General features: G+C 51.0%; 6 protein-coding genes across 6 annotated transcripts; 4 read left to right on the forward strand and 2 right to left on the reverse strand.

Annotated features, from left to right (window-relative positions):
* Positions 1 to 431: 431 nt before the first annotated feature.
* On the forward strand, positions 432 to 1748 carry PFICI_09376 (uncharacterized protein; the record flags this gene model as incomplete). Its single annotated transcript, XM_007837957.1, has 1 exon — positions 432 to 1748. One exon carries the CDS (start codon positions 432 to 434, stop codon positions 1746 to 1748), a length of 1317 nt encoding a protein of 438 aa, XP_007836148.1.
* Positions 1749 to 1949: 201 nt separating this feature from the next.
* On the reverse strand, positions 1950 to 3161 carry PFICI_09377 (uncharacterized protein; the record flags this gene model as incomplete). Its single annotated transcript, XM_007837958.1, has 1 exon — positions 1950 to 3161. The coding sequence occupies one exon, from the start codon at positions 3159 to 3161 to the stop codon at positions 1950 to 1952; it is 1212 nt and encodes a 403-aa protein (XP_007836149.1).
* Positions 3162 to 5125: 1964 nt separating this feature from the next.
* Positions 5126 to 6319, forward strand: PFICI_09378 (uncharacterized protein; the record flags this gene model as incomplete). The annotated part of the gene is made up of 1 exon (XM_007837959.1): positions 5126 to 6319. One exon carries the CDS (start codon positions 5126 to 5128, stop codon positions 6317 to 6319), a length of 1194 nt encoding a protein of 397 aa, XP_007836150.1.
* Positions 6320 to 6880: 561 nt separating this feature from the next.
* On the reverse strand, positions 6881 to 8755 carry PFICI_09379 (uncharacterized protein; the record flags this gene model as incomplete). Its single annotated transcript, XM_007837960.1, has 2 exons — positions 6881 to 7354; positions 7439 to 8755. 2 exons carry the CDS (start codon positions 8753 to 8755, stop codon positions 6881 to 6883), a joined length of 1791 nt encoding a protein of 596 aa, XP_007836151.1.
* A 4060-nt stretch (positions 8756 to 12815) lies between these two features.
* PFICI_09380 (uncharacterized protein) lies at positions 12816 to 14620 on the forward strand (the record flags this gene model as incomplete). Its single annotated transcript, XM_007837961.1, has 4 exons — positions 12816 to 13114; positions 13177 to 13465; positions 13531 to 13722; positions 13781 to 14620. The coding sequence occupies 4 exons, from the start codon at positions 12816 to 12818 to the stop codon at positions 14618 to 14620; spliced, it is 1620 nt and encodes a 539-aa protein (XP_007836152.1).
* Positions 14621 to 15018: 398 nt separating this feature from the next.
* PFICI_09381 (uncharacterized protein) lies at positions 15019 to 16074 on the forward strand (the record flags this gene model as incomplete). The annotated part of the gene is made up of 1 exon (XM_007837962.1): positions 15019 to 16074. The coding sequence occupies one exon, from the start codon at positions 15019 to 15021 to the stop codon at positions 16072 to 16074; it is 1056 nt and encodes a 351-aa protein (XP_007836153.1).
* Positions 16075 to 16334: the final 260 nt, after the last annotated feature.

Raw genomic sequence — 16334 nt, forward strand, 5'->3', positions numbered from 1 at the left:
TCAATCTACTTGGGCAAAGTGTAGCTACGATAAGGTACGGTACGGAAAAGTGTTAAAAACAGCAGAAGAGGGCGGAAATTAGGTAGTACCTAGTGCGGTGCCTAGCAGTTAAACAATATCCACATTCACCAGGCAGCGGCGGCCACCCGATATAAATAAAGGCGGTTTCCAGAATTCTTGATGATATTCTCGCACTGATGTAGATAATATCTGCTGCAGATCACCTGTCCGGGCATTTAGATGGCTCTTCAGCACCCCTCTTTCGTACTTGGGTAGAATCAGCCCAGATATTCGTCACCACACGGCATTTATGTACCCCTTAAAATTGCCTCAGGTGAAAGATGCTCGGAAGGGAACCCTACTTCACAAGCTAGAAGTGTGGAAGATTTTATCATAGACCTGGCGGTGTATTCTCTTCCTTGCGAGCGACCATGCCCGTCTCGATCAACATTGTCGACCACCCCGCCGAGGAATTCGACGGATTTGGCGGGGATTTACGAGCGACCACTGTGGAGGAACTCTTCTACGGATCTTGTTCAAAGCATTTCCGGCGAAGCCAAGGGATCATCCAGACCTCATTCACCAAGAGCCAACTCCAAGACGAGCATGTCTTCGCCTCCAGTAACAGCTTTGTCTGGGCAGCATACCACGCTTACAGCAAACATCACCATCTGCGCATCCGACCCGAAGATGTATGGTTTGCCATTATCGCCCAAATTGGCTTCTTTATCAATGCGCATCCCGAGGAGCTTCGAGACTTCCTTGGCGAGCACCAAGGCCAGAAGCATCTGGAAGTTGAGCTCGGCTCTCTCGAGTCTGGGTACTTGGCAACTCTCGTGGCCGACATGATGGCCAAAAATGTCAAGGACCCTGAACTCCGAGACTGGTTGATGCCAGCATTCACCACCACCAAAGCAGAGGACTCCATCGTCGGGTCGATTCTGTTCATGGGCGTACCGAAAAGTCATCCCCACTATCCCGTGACTCTCGACTGCGGATTGCCCTCGGTGACACTGTTTGGAGAAAAGGCAGACTGGGAGAATATCTACAGGCGACTCGACAAGCTCGATTTGATGGGACAAGAGCCCGCTCTATTTGCCAAGCTGCTCCGGCCCATACTGAAGCGAATGATCATGACATTTGACGCCCCTACCAGCCCTCAAGTGATTCGATTCTGGAACACCATAGCCCACCGCCAGGAGCTATCTAGTGGCACAAAGTACATCACGGGGTGGCTGACGGCATTCAGCTTCTGGAACGAACAAGGCAAAGCCAACGTGCAGGAAAAGGAGCCTCTTATGGACGATGTTGCCTACCTTTACATAGAGCTCCACAAGCTCTCAATCTGTCATGCTTTCGTCCCCGTTCTTGTCCATGATAATGAACATGAATACGAAGCAACCATGGTGGCTGGGTCCGTGGGTATACTGGCTAGTCCACACAACTCTCCCCGTCTTCACGATACAATTGGTGGTAGCTTCGAAGAGCCCGATTCTACACCGAATGGAGCGGACACGACGGGCCAGGCTGAATTCACTAGTGAGCCGCCTCGCAATGTAGTCGAACCATTGTCAGGATGGTTCATATATGAAGACGAGCCCGCGACTGCCGCAGAAGCTAGGGCAGCTGAGTATCAGGACTTGTCCATGGAGTTTCAAGATATTATTACAAAATCTTCCTGGACTTCTGAAGACCACGATTGTCTTTCTATTGTTGTTGATCGACTGAATGACTCGTGTTGGGATTGAGGTCTAGATATCGCAATCATGGCCGAAAGTCATAACTATGGTCACATGCATGTAGTCAACCTTTCTTGCTTGGAAAAAAAATTATCTTTTGGTCAAGTTGTGCGGAACTCGAGACATCTTATACGGCGTGATGGAAATGGCTCAAAAGAAGAAGCATTACCGGCTTGCCACATCCACGTGGACGGTAATAAACATCACTCCTCAGTATCCCCCGTCCCGTGTATGAGATTGTGGCTTTCCTTGACCAACGTAATGTGAATCGATAGCAACACTCACATCTCGTTGTCGTCCGAGTCCTTTTTCCTGCGATACCTCTCTCATTCCATGCAGTTCGTATTGGACCACGGCCCTTACAATAATTGTGCCAGATAAAAGGCGTACAAGTATTATGACAGCGTTTCGCAGACTGATGAACTGCATGGTGGAAAGTATAATGGTGCCCATGAATACATGAGCTATGGAACAGAGGTTGACCACTTGTGTGACTGCCAGCTCCAGCATGAGGAGGGATCCTCGCTCGATGCCGCGGACCTCGGGAGCCACCAACGGGCTGCCCCAGCTCGAAGGGGTCAACTCCGTGATCACGCGTGTCCATAGGCTCGGCGGCCAGGTCGTGAACTCGTACGGGGTGCCCTTTTCGCCATATTTCCTCTTGCGCCGGTACAACTGGATCCACATGGCAAGATGCGAGAGCAGCTGGGCCACGACGGGAAATAGCGCCCAGAAAAGCGGCACCACAGTCTCGGGAAGCCCCTGCATCTGCAAAAGCTGGATGGCGGCCCAGCAGACGGACTGATAGGTGAGAAAGTAGACCTCCCAGAGAACATTGGCCACGGCTCCCAGCGCAACAAGGTACTCAATGGTCGTGACGAGAGCCTTGATGGCGACCGAATTGCTGCCCAGGAAGCCGGGCCGTGTGGGCACACGCACAGGCTGACGGAGGCTCGGGAGAGTCTCTGCGTCCATGGGTAGCACCGTCAAGGCGCCAAAACTAAGCAGAGTGGCGAGCACCGGCCGCCGCGATGCAAGGAGACTGAAATGGCTGGTGCTCAGCCCGATCTGGGTCAGCCCGGCCGGCAGAAGACCCAAAACGACCGAAATGGCGCCCATCTCGCTCTGCTGGTACTGCTGCATCTGCTCAATGATGCAATTGTCCAGGAGCACGGCCGACTGGTGCCCTATTGTAGTGTCATCATAGACAGACGTGTTTGTGTACCGTTCATAATAGGCCAGACACTGCGTCTCATTGCTGATAGGTCTATGAATGATGTTATTCTGATAAGTCTTGGGAATCTGCGCGAATTGATGGTATGAACGAGTTATCCTGTATCCGACCACGGGCTGGATGCTGGATATGATCAAGGAGGCGATGAGCCCAGCTCTGGTGAGCAGCACTGTCGTATCAAACAGCATGGTTGTCGCCAACTCGCTCGGGACACTGGAAACGAAGTTTGCTGAAAAAGCAGATCAACAACTGCCAAGCTTTGAGCTGGCGCCCAGAGCTCTTTCCAATGTTAGCTACATCGTGGTCGTCATGTCTAGGTATGGTATCCTTTCAAGTTGCTAAAGTTAACTCGGAGTGCGTGGACAACTCCACTGAACATTTGAAGAGTTGTAATGCAGTTTAGTGGATTAGTATGACTAGGGGTTTGGGAGCGGCACGGCGGCGGATTCATAGGGCCATCCAATGGCGATTGACGAGTTGCGCAGACTGTCTGGGTCCAAATGATATAGTGGGCTCCAATAATGTAGTGGGGTTCTTTTCACTGCAATTTTAACCCTCACAAAGGGGACACCACGACACTGATGGGGGCCAGAAGCCTCCAGTGAAATGTCACAATTCCTTTTGATGCGCCACAGGGTGGCTGTGTAGTACAGCACCCTTCGGGTAACACGACGCAGGGATTATGAAGTCTGTCTATTCACATTTGATGCGCTGCATAGGATCAGTTGCACGATCCGTGTTTCTGTGCTAATTGCGTTCGGATCCAAGATCAATCTTTCAACGATGATGCTCCAGGTCGATTAAGTGTACCTGCATCTTTTTGTCTGTTCATGCCATCTATTCATTCCATGAACAATTTGCGCCTAGTTCGAGTACATGATCTCTCCCCACATCGAATTGGGGCCCCATGAGATGAGGGGCCAGAAACACACAAGCTTTGCCAAGCAAACAATTACCTTAACTCTTCCCTGTAAAGCCTACAGCCGGGCCTTGCTGCTAACATCTAGGATTTCCTGTTCAGTGCCCAGAGTGAATCCAAAGGTCAGGCTCGCACGTCGCCCGGTTTTTACAGCGCCGGCTCTGTGAAGTGGTGGTCATACTCGACGTGAACCAAGCTCAAGAGTCATTTTCAACGAGCGAGACATTCACTGGTAAAAGAGCTGCCTCCATATAGCAATATCTATGCTGATGGAGAATGAGTTTTGTCGATGATAATTTTCAGCTCGCGGCCGACTGTGAAGCCATGTAGCACGCACAGCTTGGAAATGGACGGACGGACATGCAGCCAAGATGTGCTGAAAGAGCCACCTGCAATCTGACTGCAGCTCCGTTGCCGCTCGAATCAAGGTGGCGTACGTGACCCCCCACGGCGCACCACCAATCAGTCCCAATCCTGACAGTCGATTTGCCGTCCCCATGGGGTAAAAGGTCGTCTGCTCATCCCATTTTCACTCACCGACATGGAACTGGCGGCGTCGTGGTAAATGTGTTGACAAGAGCCACTACAGATTGTCTTCGGAGCTGCAGCTTATGGCCCAATGTAGATCTTTCCTAGGATTCCAATACTGCATGCAAGCCATTTCGACGTGTCGCCGCGTCGTTGATGCTTGGCTTGCGCCTGGAGCCGCTGCAACGTCTTTCATGGACATGAGGATACTACGTAGTATCTACAATTGATACTTTTCCCTTGGCATTGTGAGGCCCCCGCCACGCTGGAATGTGAGGGTCTGGTGCCATAAAGAGCACTGGAAGCGCCAGGTCTGAGGCGCCTTATTCGCCGGGTTGGAGAAATATGAGGCTGAGTCGACCCAGGGTCTCGGCTTTTGCCCCTTGCTAATTCTTTCATCAGCTGCCTGATCCAGTCCGGGGTATCTAGGTCTGGTCCTCATTTCAGCTTACGCTTTGCTGCGGGATGTCAAATGCGAGGTCCTTGGTCGAGGACCGGTGAAAGGTCCTCACAGCAAATGGAAAAAGTACCTGGAAGCGTCAGAGAGGATGGTCAGAAATATATTCTTCATGTCCCCTCGAGGCAGATATCTCTTTGCCGTCATGTACTGGACAGAGGCAGATTATTTCTTTTTTTTCCCCCTGAAGTCTCCATCCATTGGCATCAAGCCTTGAATCTGCACGCCTCTCGTAGAGAGCAGACAAGATGAACTGCGGCATCCACGACAACACTACCATTGGGCCGACAGGATATGACGCGCAGTACTGGCAATTCTCCACGTCCATGGCCAAGAATGCGACGTGTAGCGAGCGCACCTATCTCCGTCCCGATACCGCCGGTTCCATCATCCCGTGGCCCTATGCCCTCGTGTGGTTGCTGATACACTTTCCCTTGGTCCTGATCCGCGCCACGCGCTGGCAAAAGGTCCAAGTCCTCTCGCTCGTCCTGGCGGCCACGAGTATCGGCTGGTCCGTCGAGGCCTACCTCAGCACGCAGCGGCGGCCAGACGAGGTCTTGGTCTGGGCGCCACTGACCGTCATACTCGACGTTGGTGCCGTGATGCAGCTTGCATTTCTCATCATGGAGGATTTCGCCGAGCACAAGGGCTTTGTACCACCTTGGTACGCCTTTAGCATTCTCATGGGCGGCTTGCGCAAGCAGCCTCCCAAACCACCTCGATCCCCAAGCTTGAGAAGCCCGACCGAGCCAAAGGTTGCAAATATCAATCACATTGAGCTTGCTGTCGTGACCAATGGCCCAGCAGCAGACACCGGGGTCGCCCAGCTATCAAAGGGAAAGGCCTTTATAGTTGTTCTCTCAATCCTGTTATTCTTTGGCCTCGCCTCTCTCCAAATCATTGGCCTCGTCTCTGCCATCAACGGGCTTGCCGTCAAGGACACGCTGGAATCGACCTGGTGCTCGCCCATGTTTGAGAGCTTCGCCATTGGCGTGCTGGACGGCAACTGCCGCCTGCACAGCGTCTCATCGAGCGCCAGCCGGGGCATTGGGTGCATCAAGTTATCGGGTGCCCAGCAGGCTGGATGGTTGGCAGGGACAGTGGGCGTGCTCATAGCGTCGCTGGTTCTCGAGCTGGCGGATATGCTTGTCCTTACCCTCGTCACTAGCAAGTCCAAATGGCGCGGCGTCAAGATGCGGCGCCCTTGGTGTACCATGTTCTGCGGCGTCGCTATCCTCGTCTTTTACGTCATCTATGGCTTGCTCGAGGCCAGTCGGCTACCCAGTGGTATGCCCGAAGTCGTCTGGGTGTTTCGCAAGGAGCCGAGTCTTGGCATCGAGACCGTATGCCGGGGTATCATAACACCTGCCGGTGTTCGTGGGTCGATTATGGGATGGACAGATGGTTTTCTCTCAAACTGGGGCAGAACTTATTTCGGCTAGTGTAATGTTTCGTATTGAATGATTATATCAATGTATCATTATATCATTATATGGCTTAAAATTACCATGAACCTCCCCGTATAATCTTTTGGTGCATATCATACACTATCTTACAAGACTATTAGAGAGCGCCTGCCTCTTTCTCTCGAACTTCACTTGATTTGTGTAACCTCGCCGCGCATGTATGTCTCTAGGTCATATTCTGAAAGTTTAGCCGGGACGGCTAGTACTTCATCACATCTTACACAAAGATGGAGTCTCAAGAATAGAGGCCGAATGCGCGGACAGTCTCTCACTTTTGGGCGCCTGCCAAAACAAGGTGCCCTTTGTACCCAAAGTCTCGAGCGGCGTGCCAAGGTCTGAAAGGGCAATGAATCGCCCTGTGCTGCCTCTATTGGCAGCATACATCAGCCATGACTTTGAAGTGTTGTAGGGACATACCCTATTTTTGCACTTTTCTGGGCAAAATTCATGGCCGTGGCGCTTCCAGAGCAGCACTCGATATTCGCTCTCAGTAGGTTGTGTCGCCTTTCTCGTCCTTTCCCATGTCCAGTAGGAAGATCATAGCTTCGAGCGCCTCTTCTCAGCAATGGCCAGCTGCAGTTCACCGAGTTTTCCCTGAATGAGGGGCATTGTCGAACTCTTCCAGCCTGGTAAACCGCTCCGGTTGCTTTGAAAGACAGTGCCCACCAAGAAAACCAGGACCAAGACTTCCAAAGCCACAGGCAGGATCATCCATAGCCATCGGACGTGTACAAATGTCTCCGTGGTCCAAGCTATGCCGAGTGCAAACCGATCGATCGATGTCGAGTTCGGATCGGTCGTGTTCCACGTCGAAGAATCGACTGAAAGATCATACATGCGCAGCATTTTGGTCATGGCGGCTGCGACGGAAGCGATTGTGTTGTTCTCGCCGCCCACCTTTTGAGTTCCACTGCCGGAGCCATCCTCACCGAACTCGAAAAGTGCTCCTACGACATCACTCGTGCTCGACTGCGTACCGGTGCCACCAGTGACTGAGCCTGTAAAGTAACTCTGCAGGTTCAATGTCAGTAATCTTTACTCACTGTCGCAAGGTGCTTCCAGGGGACGGCACCCAAAATCTGGGGGAATACGAACCGAGAGGTGCATGCTCACGGCAAGCCATGCCGTAGCGCCGAACCAGTACTCTGTGTCCGAGTTCGGCACGGAAATGGTAATGTTTTCACTCATCACCGGATTCTCGTCGCCCGTGTAAGTTGACACTAGGGTTTCAGTAAAGACGCCGTTGGTCACATTCCCCTGATATTCGTTGACGCAAACGTACAGCACGCACTCATTCGAGACAACTCCGAGGAGTGTTGACGACGAGAGATCGTGGAGGCCACGCATGGTGGATACTACGCCGATGGTTGATTGGGAGTTGTTGTAAGCGAGCGATTCATATTCTCCTGACGAGTTCATATATGCCTGTCCTCGCCGTGTACCGTCAAACGCCATACCATTGGGCAGTGTATAGTTGCAGGTGGCGGGGAGAGTTCCGAACTGCTCGCCACAATTTGAGGTGATTTGCGAGGTCGTGTTGGCACACTTGCTGCAGACTCCGAGCGTGTAGTATGTAGAAGACCATGTGCAATTGCCGGTGGCACAAGAAGCCGAAATCGTAAAATCATTCTGTGGCTCGTCGGATGTATCAAAGAGGCCATTGTTAATTGCTGCCTTCATGCTCAAGGTAGGTTCTCTTGTCGACATGATACCACCATAGGCGTAATCACTGTAGTTTGCCACAATTGGAACAGACGAGTTTGTATATTCCGAGATGACAGGTTGCTTCTCGTACACGACCACTTGCTGCACAAAAGGGTCGACAGCGAGCAAAATAATGGTGATAATGGCGCCCAACTTGCCCAGATGAATGCCGCGGGTAGAGACTAAAAGCTTCGCACTACCCCATGTGCCACGACTAGCTTCGTCAAAGGTCTGAATGTCGCGCACAGCGCCGGCCTTGCGATACCACAGCCACTTGAGCTGACTGATACCCTCAGCTACAGGGATAGCAGCAGCAGCCTTCATTATCGTCGTCATGAAGGAGATGAAAGAGTTGAGCGTAATGTCCATCGGCCACGTTGGTAGAGGCTTGCCGTCTGTCATGGCCACTGTCGCAATAACCACAGCCAGGGCAATAGCACTGGCGATCCATGCCACACCCTCCACGATCCACCAGTTGCTGCTCGGCTTGGCCACGGGCTCGAGCCGTTGCGGCAACTCCTCGGGTATCGTGTCTCTTGGTTTGGCGTCCATGGTCGCGACAACTGGAGTGGAAATGGGACTATCGTCTACTCTGGTCGATCCGGTCAGAGTTCTCTGGGGTTTCATTTCATTGAGTTCAACGTAGTGCCCGGCGATACGGTCCAAGGGCGAAGGTGCCTCGAGGTCAAACGGCGGCGGAGCTGGCATCTCGACCGCAAAAGAAAAGACCAAACAAAATGAGTGACGATATTATATATATGTATAAGTGAGAGAGAAATGAGCGACACAAGATGGTATACAATACCAATAGGTAATCAGATTGTGAGTTTGATTCACCGTCTCTTAGTCCAAGGAAAGAATGCCGAGTTCATAGCGACCATTAGGAGGCTAGAGTCGGTGGTTGTCAAGACTTCAAAGACATGCCGGGGAGCCACTCCTCCTGAGGACAAGCATAGGGCGACGGGCATCTTTTGAGTTTTTCTGGATCATTCACGTCAAAAAGGCGGGTCGAGGTCAAATTGTGTAATTTGACGATGCCGATCTCATGGCAGATTCCTTAGTCGGCACACCAGCGGCACGATGGCAGGTGCCTAGTGGCCGACTGTGCGCTAGCCTCTAGGTACTGCTCAGGCTTGTCAGGGCCACACTGGCGCGAGCCAAAGGAGGAAGAAGAAAAAAAAACAAAGTTCCGCAATGGGGAGGCCGAAATTCAGTGGATCGCGACAGCCAGCAATTATGGAGCTCGAGCCTCCAGTGCCCGCCCAGTTCGCCATGTCAATCCCAACATTCATCCCCAGTTTACCAGTGTCGCCAGAGCCAAGGCTCCGGCTTTCGAAGTCGAAAACCGGGGCTTTGCTTCCGATCAACGCCGAAGCTCAGGCCCGCTGTCTGCCTGTGAAGACAACCAAGTTTGGCACATCACTGCGGAACTGACGATCAGTCGACTTCCAGCTGTTCGGTGTACCGGAACACCGAGTGGCCCTGTTAGTGCGAGTCATGGTGCAATAAGAGTGAGGCAATCCAGTGAATGATCATCAAAAATCGCTAGGGTCACGATTTGCCAATGTCAAGGAACAGAATCCTTCAAATATGGTAACAACTCAATCGATCCTACCACCACCCAGTTGATCCTGTCAATTATATAAGCAACAAAGCGATTTCCATAGTGCAGAGCGCTAGTGCAGGTGTATAAATTCAATCCACACCGAGGGAACGTTGCTAACCTTAGCGGACTCAATTCTACCAATGAAAATGCCCTCTTTTGCAGAATTCGCCGGTGACATCTGGAGTAAATACTGGGTCTTTTACCCAGGGGTTCGGGAAAAAAACAGCCGCAAAAGTTCCTGTCCAGTCAGGCCAGTGTCTGGCAAATTGAACAGCCCAGATGTTTGACAGCGGCCCCCACGATTCGAATGCTGTTTGCTCGTATTCAGTTTGGAGTTAAACTTTACATGGTAAAAGATCTGCGACGGTTCTGAAACATCCCAGCCGTCGATCAACCGTTTACGATGACATTGCCGTTCCCTTGCATGCTTTTTGAGCACGGCATTTTGAAAGAGTGTCGGACAATAAAACCACCAAGTCGGGCAGGGATAACTGCAATAGTGTTCTCAAAAATTACTGCAAGTGGAAAACAGGACATGTGACCCGTCGTTTGATGATATGATGGGTGCTTTTACGGAACTCCATTCATGTCGTTCAGCGTGCAATCACCAACAGAATCATCTCGATCTGGATATGGAGGTTCATTTCTCTCATGTGGTGTCTTTCGGCCACGATAACTCAACCAGCGAGTACCGGCAGCCAGACATTTTGCAATGGGTCCTCAATGGTCTCTACTGGTCAATGTCTGGCACCTAGAGCAGCCATTTTGGACATCACAAATAGCAATGGGGTCGATCGGCATTGGGGACTTGTCCGCCCAGTCGCGGATAGCTGCCCAAATTTGATGCCTTGAAAATTGTCTTGAGCCCAAGCTTTTTGAGGAGGACGTTTAGCACCAGCAAAACTCCCAAGTGTGAGCGGCGAAGTTGGATCAAGCTTTGCTAGAGTTTAAAGTATTCTCTCGTCTTGTCTTGGCTTCGCTCGCGCTTGTACTACTTGGTATAAACGATGCAGGCTTGCCAGCATCAAAGTCCGACTTGTCAAAGTAGGCGCACAGCCAGAATCCGGTTGATGCTCCCAGGCTTTGGCGCCTCGCTATTGTATCCAAGATATCCACACAAATGCCTGCCTGATTGGCGATGCAATATTGTCGCCGAGCCTGCTGATCATTTTCGATACGCGGTCTACATGGATTGGTTGTTTGTGTTGCTCCTTTCCAGTAGCCTTGTATTGAGTTGCTAAAGCTCAAGCTCTTCTCATCCTATAAGTATGCTCGTCTGCTCTCCTTCTTATTTTTTTATCTCCTCTTTCCTACTTGAATAATGATGCAGTCAATCGGAATGCGCCTAGAAAAGCCTATGGTATTTCCAGACACACCTTCATATGTCCCCTGTGATTCCACTTGCATCACAATGGCTACCCACCAAGCGGAACAGCGCACCCGTGGGCTTGCTACCGAAAACACAATTTGTTCAATTACGTGCATGTCTGTCAAGTGACAACTCGAGTTGGAGTTCTCTAGATTTACATGATTGAAACTCCCCAATCAGTACATCCGTTTATCTTTTACCACCATGCCAGATCGCGTTCTCATTGGTGAAGTCAGAACATCTCCATCTTCTTTCTCATCTTCCCCCTCCTCATCTACAAAGACGACAGGATCCCGTTGGTTGCCTTTCCGGTCAGTTGAATACCCATCAGCGTCAGTATTAGTCAACCGCACGAGCTGTTTTGTCGGGTTGGGGGTTCTCTTTTTTCTTGTTAGATTGCTTTAGCTAGTGCAGTTACTTCAGCAGGCGCTCTGCAGTATCGCTAGCCTCGATAATTTCCGCCTGTCTCTAATCGAACAGTTGAGCCTTTTCTTCTTATAAACAACACACACACACACAGGTCGCTAGAGAGTTTCCATCGGCAATGTCGATGATTTAATGGCCATTCTTGGGTATAGTTGGCCCATAAGCCTATGTACAGAATACCAGATCGCGCCATTGGTCGGCGAGGTAGTATTCTTAACCCACCTAGACTTTAGTATGGCGAAGTATCGACAGGACCTCTTTCTCGAGAAATGCAGTCATGTTTCTAGTTTATGCAATTGAGACGAAGAAATGTTGGAAGGAAGCTGCGGCCCGAGCCGGTCTAAGATCTAGGCCGATTTTACATGTAGGCCAGCTCGAGACGCCGACCGTACTTGCCAAAGAGATGGCCACGACCTCTTTTTAAGACGATCTTGTCAGGTCTCATTTGGTTCGATTTATTGGTCTATCAACTTGCACGTACTGATCTCGTTCATCACTACCTGGATATCATGCATGTATGTCTCCTCGCCAAAGAATCTCCAGTCACAACCCAGATCTCATGGCGACTAGGACTTTATTCTCAAGTTCTTGACTCGACATTTGAGTGAGAGGCGAGGGACACACTGTTTATTCGTAAATATACATATGAATAATAAAGTAATAGCACTTCTTTCTAGAAAGGGTGCTAACACGTCGGCGCCTTCTACAGATCGCCAAGCAGCCCAGTTTAGACACTAATCGCAAATCAGGGTGCGACTATGCTGTGCGTCCCGAACTGCAATGCACGAAATTTGTTGAAGTCAGAAGGAGAGAACTTTATCCTTGCGATGGAATCTCTGTTGACTATATTTATGATTAGTCGATCCCTGGGTAACGTGTCTATCTTTCCATCCAGATTGCTGGGAATTGATCCCTCTGTATTCCATCCCCACTGTAAGCAATCCTTCAAAATGCTTGTTGGCTGGGGTAAAGAGTCGTACACTAAACCAAGTACAGCGACGTCTGCCCTATTTGGGCTTGGCGCGACCACTATAGGACGGCGCAGTGCAGCATTACAACGGGTATCTCCAGCGCCAGAGCAGCTAAGCGACCACTGAGGCTTGAATAGGGCCCTGAATTGGCCAACGCAAGCGGCCGCAAGCTGTGACCCGGGTGAGAGTCCGAATGCGAGTACAAGCACCGCCCTATCAAGGACCCGATTGCAGTGAATCCTACCTTGTTTTGCGAACTGCCCAAATTGATATATAATGGTACAAGATGGAAGGTCATCGCCAAGAAAAATGTTTCTGCATAATCAAATCCCTCTGCTGAGCTTGTTTTGACTTCATCTCATCATTTTCCATCTGTCCTTGTTTAGCTTGGCCAGTATGCATTTCTCTAGCAGAAGTCGACTTATACCGGGCCTACTGGCTCTCGCCTCAACAAGCGCAGCCCAGACGGTAAACATTGCCAATGGTACGATACAAGGAGGGAAATGCAACAGAACAGACTCTTATTATTTCTCTTCGATTCCTTATGCTCTTCCGCCTGTCGATGACTTGCGATTCAAGGCACCACAACCTCACGTCCAAGCATACAATGGAACCTTGGACGCGACGGTAGCCCCCGCTTCATGTATACAGTTTAGCACATTATTCGCCGAATCCAATACGCAAAGTGAAGACTGGTAAGATATTCCGTGCTCTTCTATTGCTTTCGGAGACATCATCTCTGACAATTTCCTTGCAGTCTGTACCTCAATATCTGGACCCCTAGCACAGCGACACGCGACTCGAAGCTGCCGGTAAAGGTGTGGCTATATGGTGGCGGAAACGAAGCCGGAGGTGTCTCGGACCCAACTTATGACGGCTGCTATGCCACCTCGGACTCCATCATCGTGTCTATCAATTATCGTGTTGGACCCCTGGGCTTTCTCGCGCTCGAGAGCTTGGGTCTGAACGGCAACTTTGGTCTCCAAGACCAATTGCTGGGTCTTGAATGGATCCAAGAGAACATTGAGTCGTTTGGAGGTGACCCGGTGCGTATATCCAGTCTAGATGGCAGTCAAAGCACCCAGAGCACTAATCATTGCACGTCAAACAGACCAAAGTCCTCTTGTTTGGTCAATCTGCCGGCGCCATTGATGTCTATGTCATAAGCACCCTTCCTCAAGCGACTGAGCTGATCAGCTCAGTGGCTCTAGAGTCTGGTGGCGGACGGGATCCTCCCACAGTGAACAAAGCCCAGCAGTGGCAGCAGCACTTTCTCGATCAACTCAACTGCACTACTCCTGATGTAGGCATTCCCTAGCTTTTCACTTATTCAATGTAAATTTACTAACAATCGTTGACAGCTCGACTGTGTCCTTGCAGCCTCGACTTCAGAGCTGGTCGTAGCAGAAGCTGCCATGCCCGACGAACAAGCCCCAGGGGCCACCACACCGTTCACAGCTGAAGGTGCGCGAGCAAACTGGGGTCCTCTCGTCGATGGCAACATTCTCCCCGAGACCCCCACGGCTGTTGGCAACAAGGTTCCCGCCATCTTTGGCTTCAACTCGGAAGAGGGTACTCTATTCGTGTTTGGCGACTACCAGGAGGAGTCCCTCTCGCTGACGCAGGCCGACTATGACGTGTTCCTCGAGTACAACTTTGGGCCCCTAGCATCGGTGGTCAATCAAACGTACTCGGTGTCCAAATTCAACAGCACCATTGCGCCCGTCTTTGCGGCCATGTCCACGGTCCTCGGCGAGGTCTCGTACAAGTGCCCGGCTCATCGTGCTTTGCTCAAGTCCCGGGAGATTGGCGTGCCGGTCTGGTCCTACGAGTTCAGCCACACCCCGAGCTGCGCCTGGTACGGCGCCATCCCAGAGAGCATTCTCGAATACGTCGGCGCGACGCACACGGCCGAGATCCCGTTTGTCTTCAACACGACCCACAACATGCCTCTACCCGACGGTAACTGCACCTTTACAAACGCAGAACAGGCTCTTTCGGCCTCCATGAGCGAGGCATGGACTAGCATGGCCGAGTTCGGCCGCCCTGCTGACGAGACGGTCTGGCCTCAGTGGACGAGGAACACCTCTGCCGGTGTAAATATTGATGAGAGCATGGTCGTGGGTACTGTGGATTATACCAGCTGCCTGTTTTGGGACGCCATTTATGAAAAGTCGGTCGAAATTGCCAACGCTTCGTAATTTCCTCGCCCATCGGCTCACTGGATTGCCCTTTCTTGTATATAATTGAGCATAGACCAATATAGTTAGTAGACGGCTACCTTGGCTCGATATCTGAGCCACGTGCATGCATCTACCTACCTCGGTATCCTTTGGATATTCACATCGCTGAATATTTGTTTTTAGAGTATCCCACACGTGAAACATTAGCCAGGTCAATCTCAACTCGGGGCCAGAAGCAAACAGAGGTAGAACATATAGTTTGGGGAAGCGGGGCTGCAGAAAAGGAAAACGGATTCCGTAGAGTCTAGTGTCAAAGTTGATATGTCTCGCCGCGATGGTCAACTAATAGTCATGAATCGTCCCTCGTTGCTTTACTCGGAATTAATCAAATTGTCCCAATTTGATATCTGCTCATCATGAAAAAGACCAACATCACCAATGTCCTCATCTTTGACGGAGAAAAGGTCACGGGCCCCGGCAGCGTGGTCATTGAAGGCGGCTTAATAGGCGACGACGCAACAGGAGCAGAGACCATTGACGGGACTGGATGTATGATTATGCCCGGACTGATCGATACCCATGTGCACATTGCCAAGGAATCTGAGCTGCGGAATTGCACCAAGTTTGGTGTCACCACAGTCTGCGATCTCGGCGCCTATCCAAAGCAACTCTTTGAGGAAATGAAGAGCGTCCAAGGGACGACCGAATATCTCTCCTCCGGACTGGCTGCGTTTCCACCACAGAGCATGCATGCTCACTTCCATGCCAAACTAGACAAGGACATGTCTCTCAAGGGCGAGGAAGATGCGGCAGACTGGGTCTCTGCTCGAGTCGCCGAGGGGGTGGACTTTATCAAGATCATTGCCGACGAGCCCGGCTTCAGCCAAGCGTGCCTTGATAAGCTCGTGGCCGAGTCCAAGGCGGCGGGCAAGATTACCATTGCCCACGGAACGCATTACACTGCGTATGAGAGGAGTTTGAAAGCTGGGTTCGATATCTTGACCCATGTACCGCTGGAGAAGCCTCTGGACGAAACAATTGTGGGCCGAATGGTAGCCCAACGTACGGTCTCGTCGCCGACGCTGGCCATGATGAAACTCATGGTGGACAATGACCACTTTACACTCCCGGACGCTGATTATGAAAATTGTTTGAGGGGCGTCGCGGCCATGTACGAAGCGGGCGTGCCCATACTTGTGGGAACGGATTCCAATCTCATGGACATGCCAATCCACCACGGTTCGGGTCTGCATGATGAGATGGCGTTGCTGGTCGAAGCGGGTCTGTCACCAATAGATGTACTAAAAGGGGCAACATCACTCGCCGCGCACCATTTCAGACTACGTGATCGTGGAAGGATCGTGGTCGGTCTCAAGGCAGATCTCGTGCTGGTGGAGGGCAACCCGACCAAGATTATTAGTGACTCGAAGAGGATTCGTGCAGTTTGGAAAGACGGAGTCAAACAACGATGAGGATGAGAAGCGGTACATCTTGCTCATTGAAAGAATGGTTTTCAAGTGTCTTTGGAGTACGTAGTCGGAGTTGTCATTTTGTATGCTGCGGAAAACGTTGGCATAAGAATGCAAAGAGTCGGAACCGAAATGCGGGGATGTTCAGCTTTTATGGCTTTGACTAAGACCTGCCTCTGTGGACTCGACCGCCAATCTGAAATCGTTTTTTCTCTTTCTTCTTTTCTTAGGAGTGATACAAAGACATTATTATTATTTTCTTC

The sequence above is a fragment of the Pestalotiopsis fici genome (assembly GCF_000516985.1).
Source record: "Pestalotiopsis fici W106-1 unplaced genomic scaffold PFICI_Scf_6, whole genome shotgun sequence".
Lineage (NCBI taxonomy): Eukaryota > Fungi > Ascomycota > Sordariomycetes > Amphisphaeriales > Sporocadaceae > Pestalotiopsis > Pestalotiopsis fici.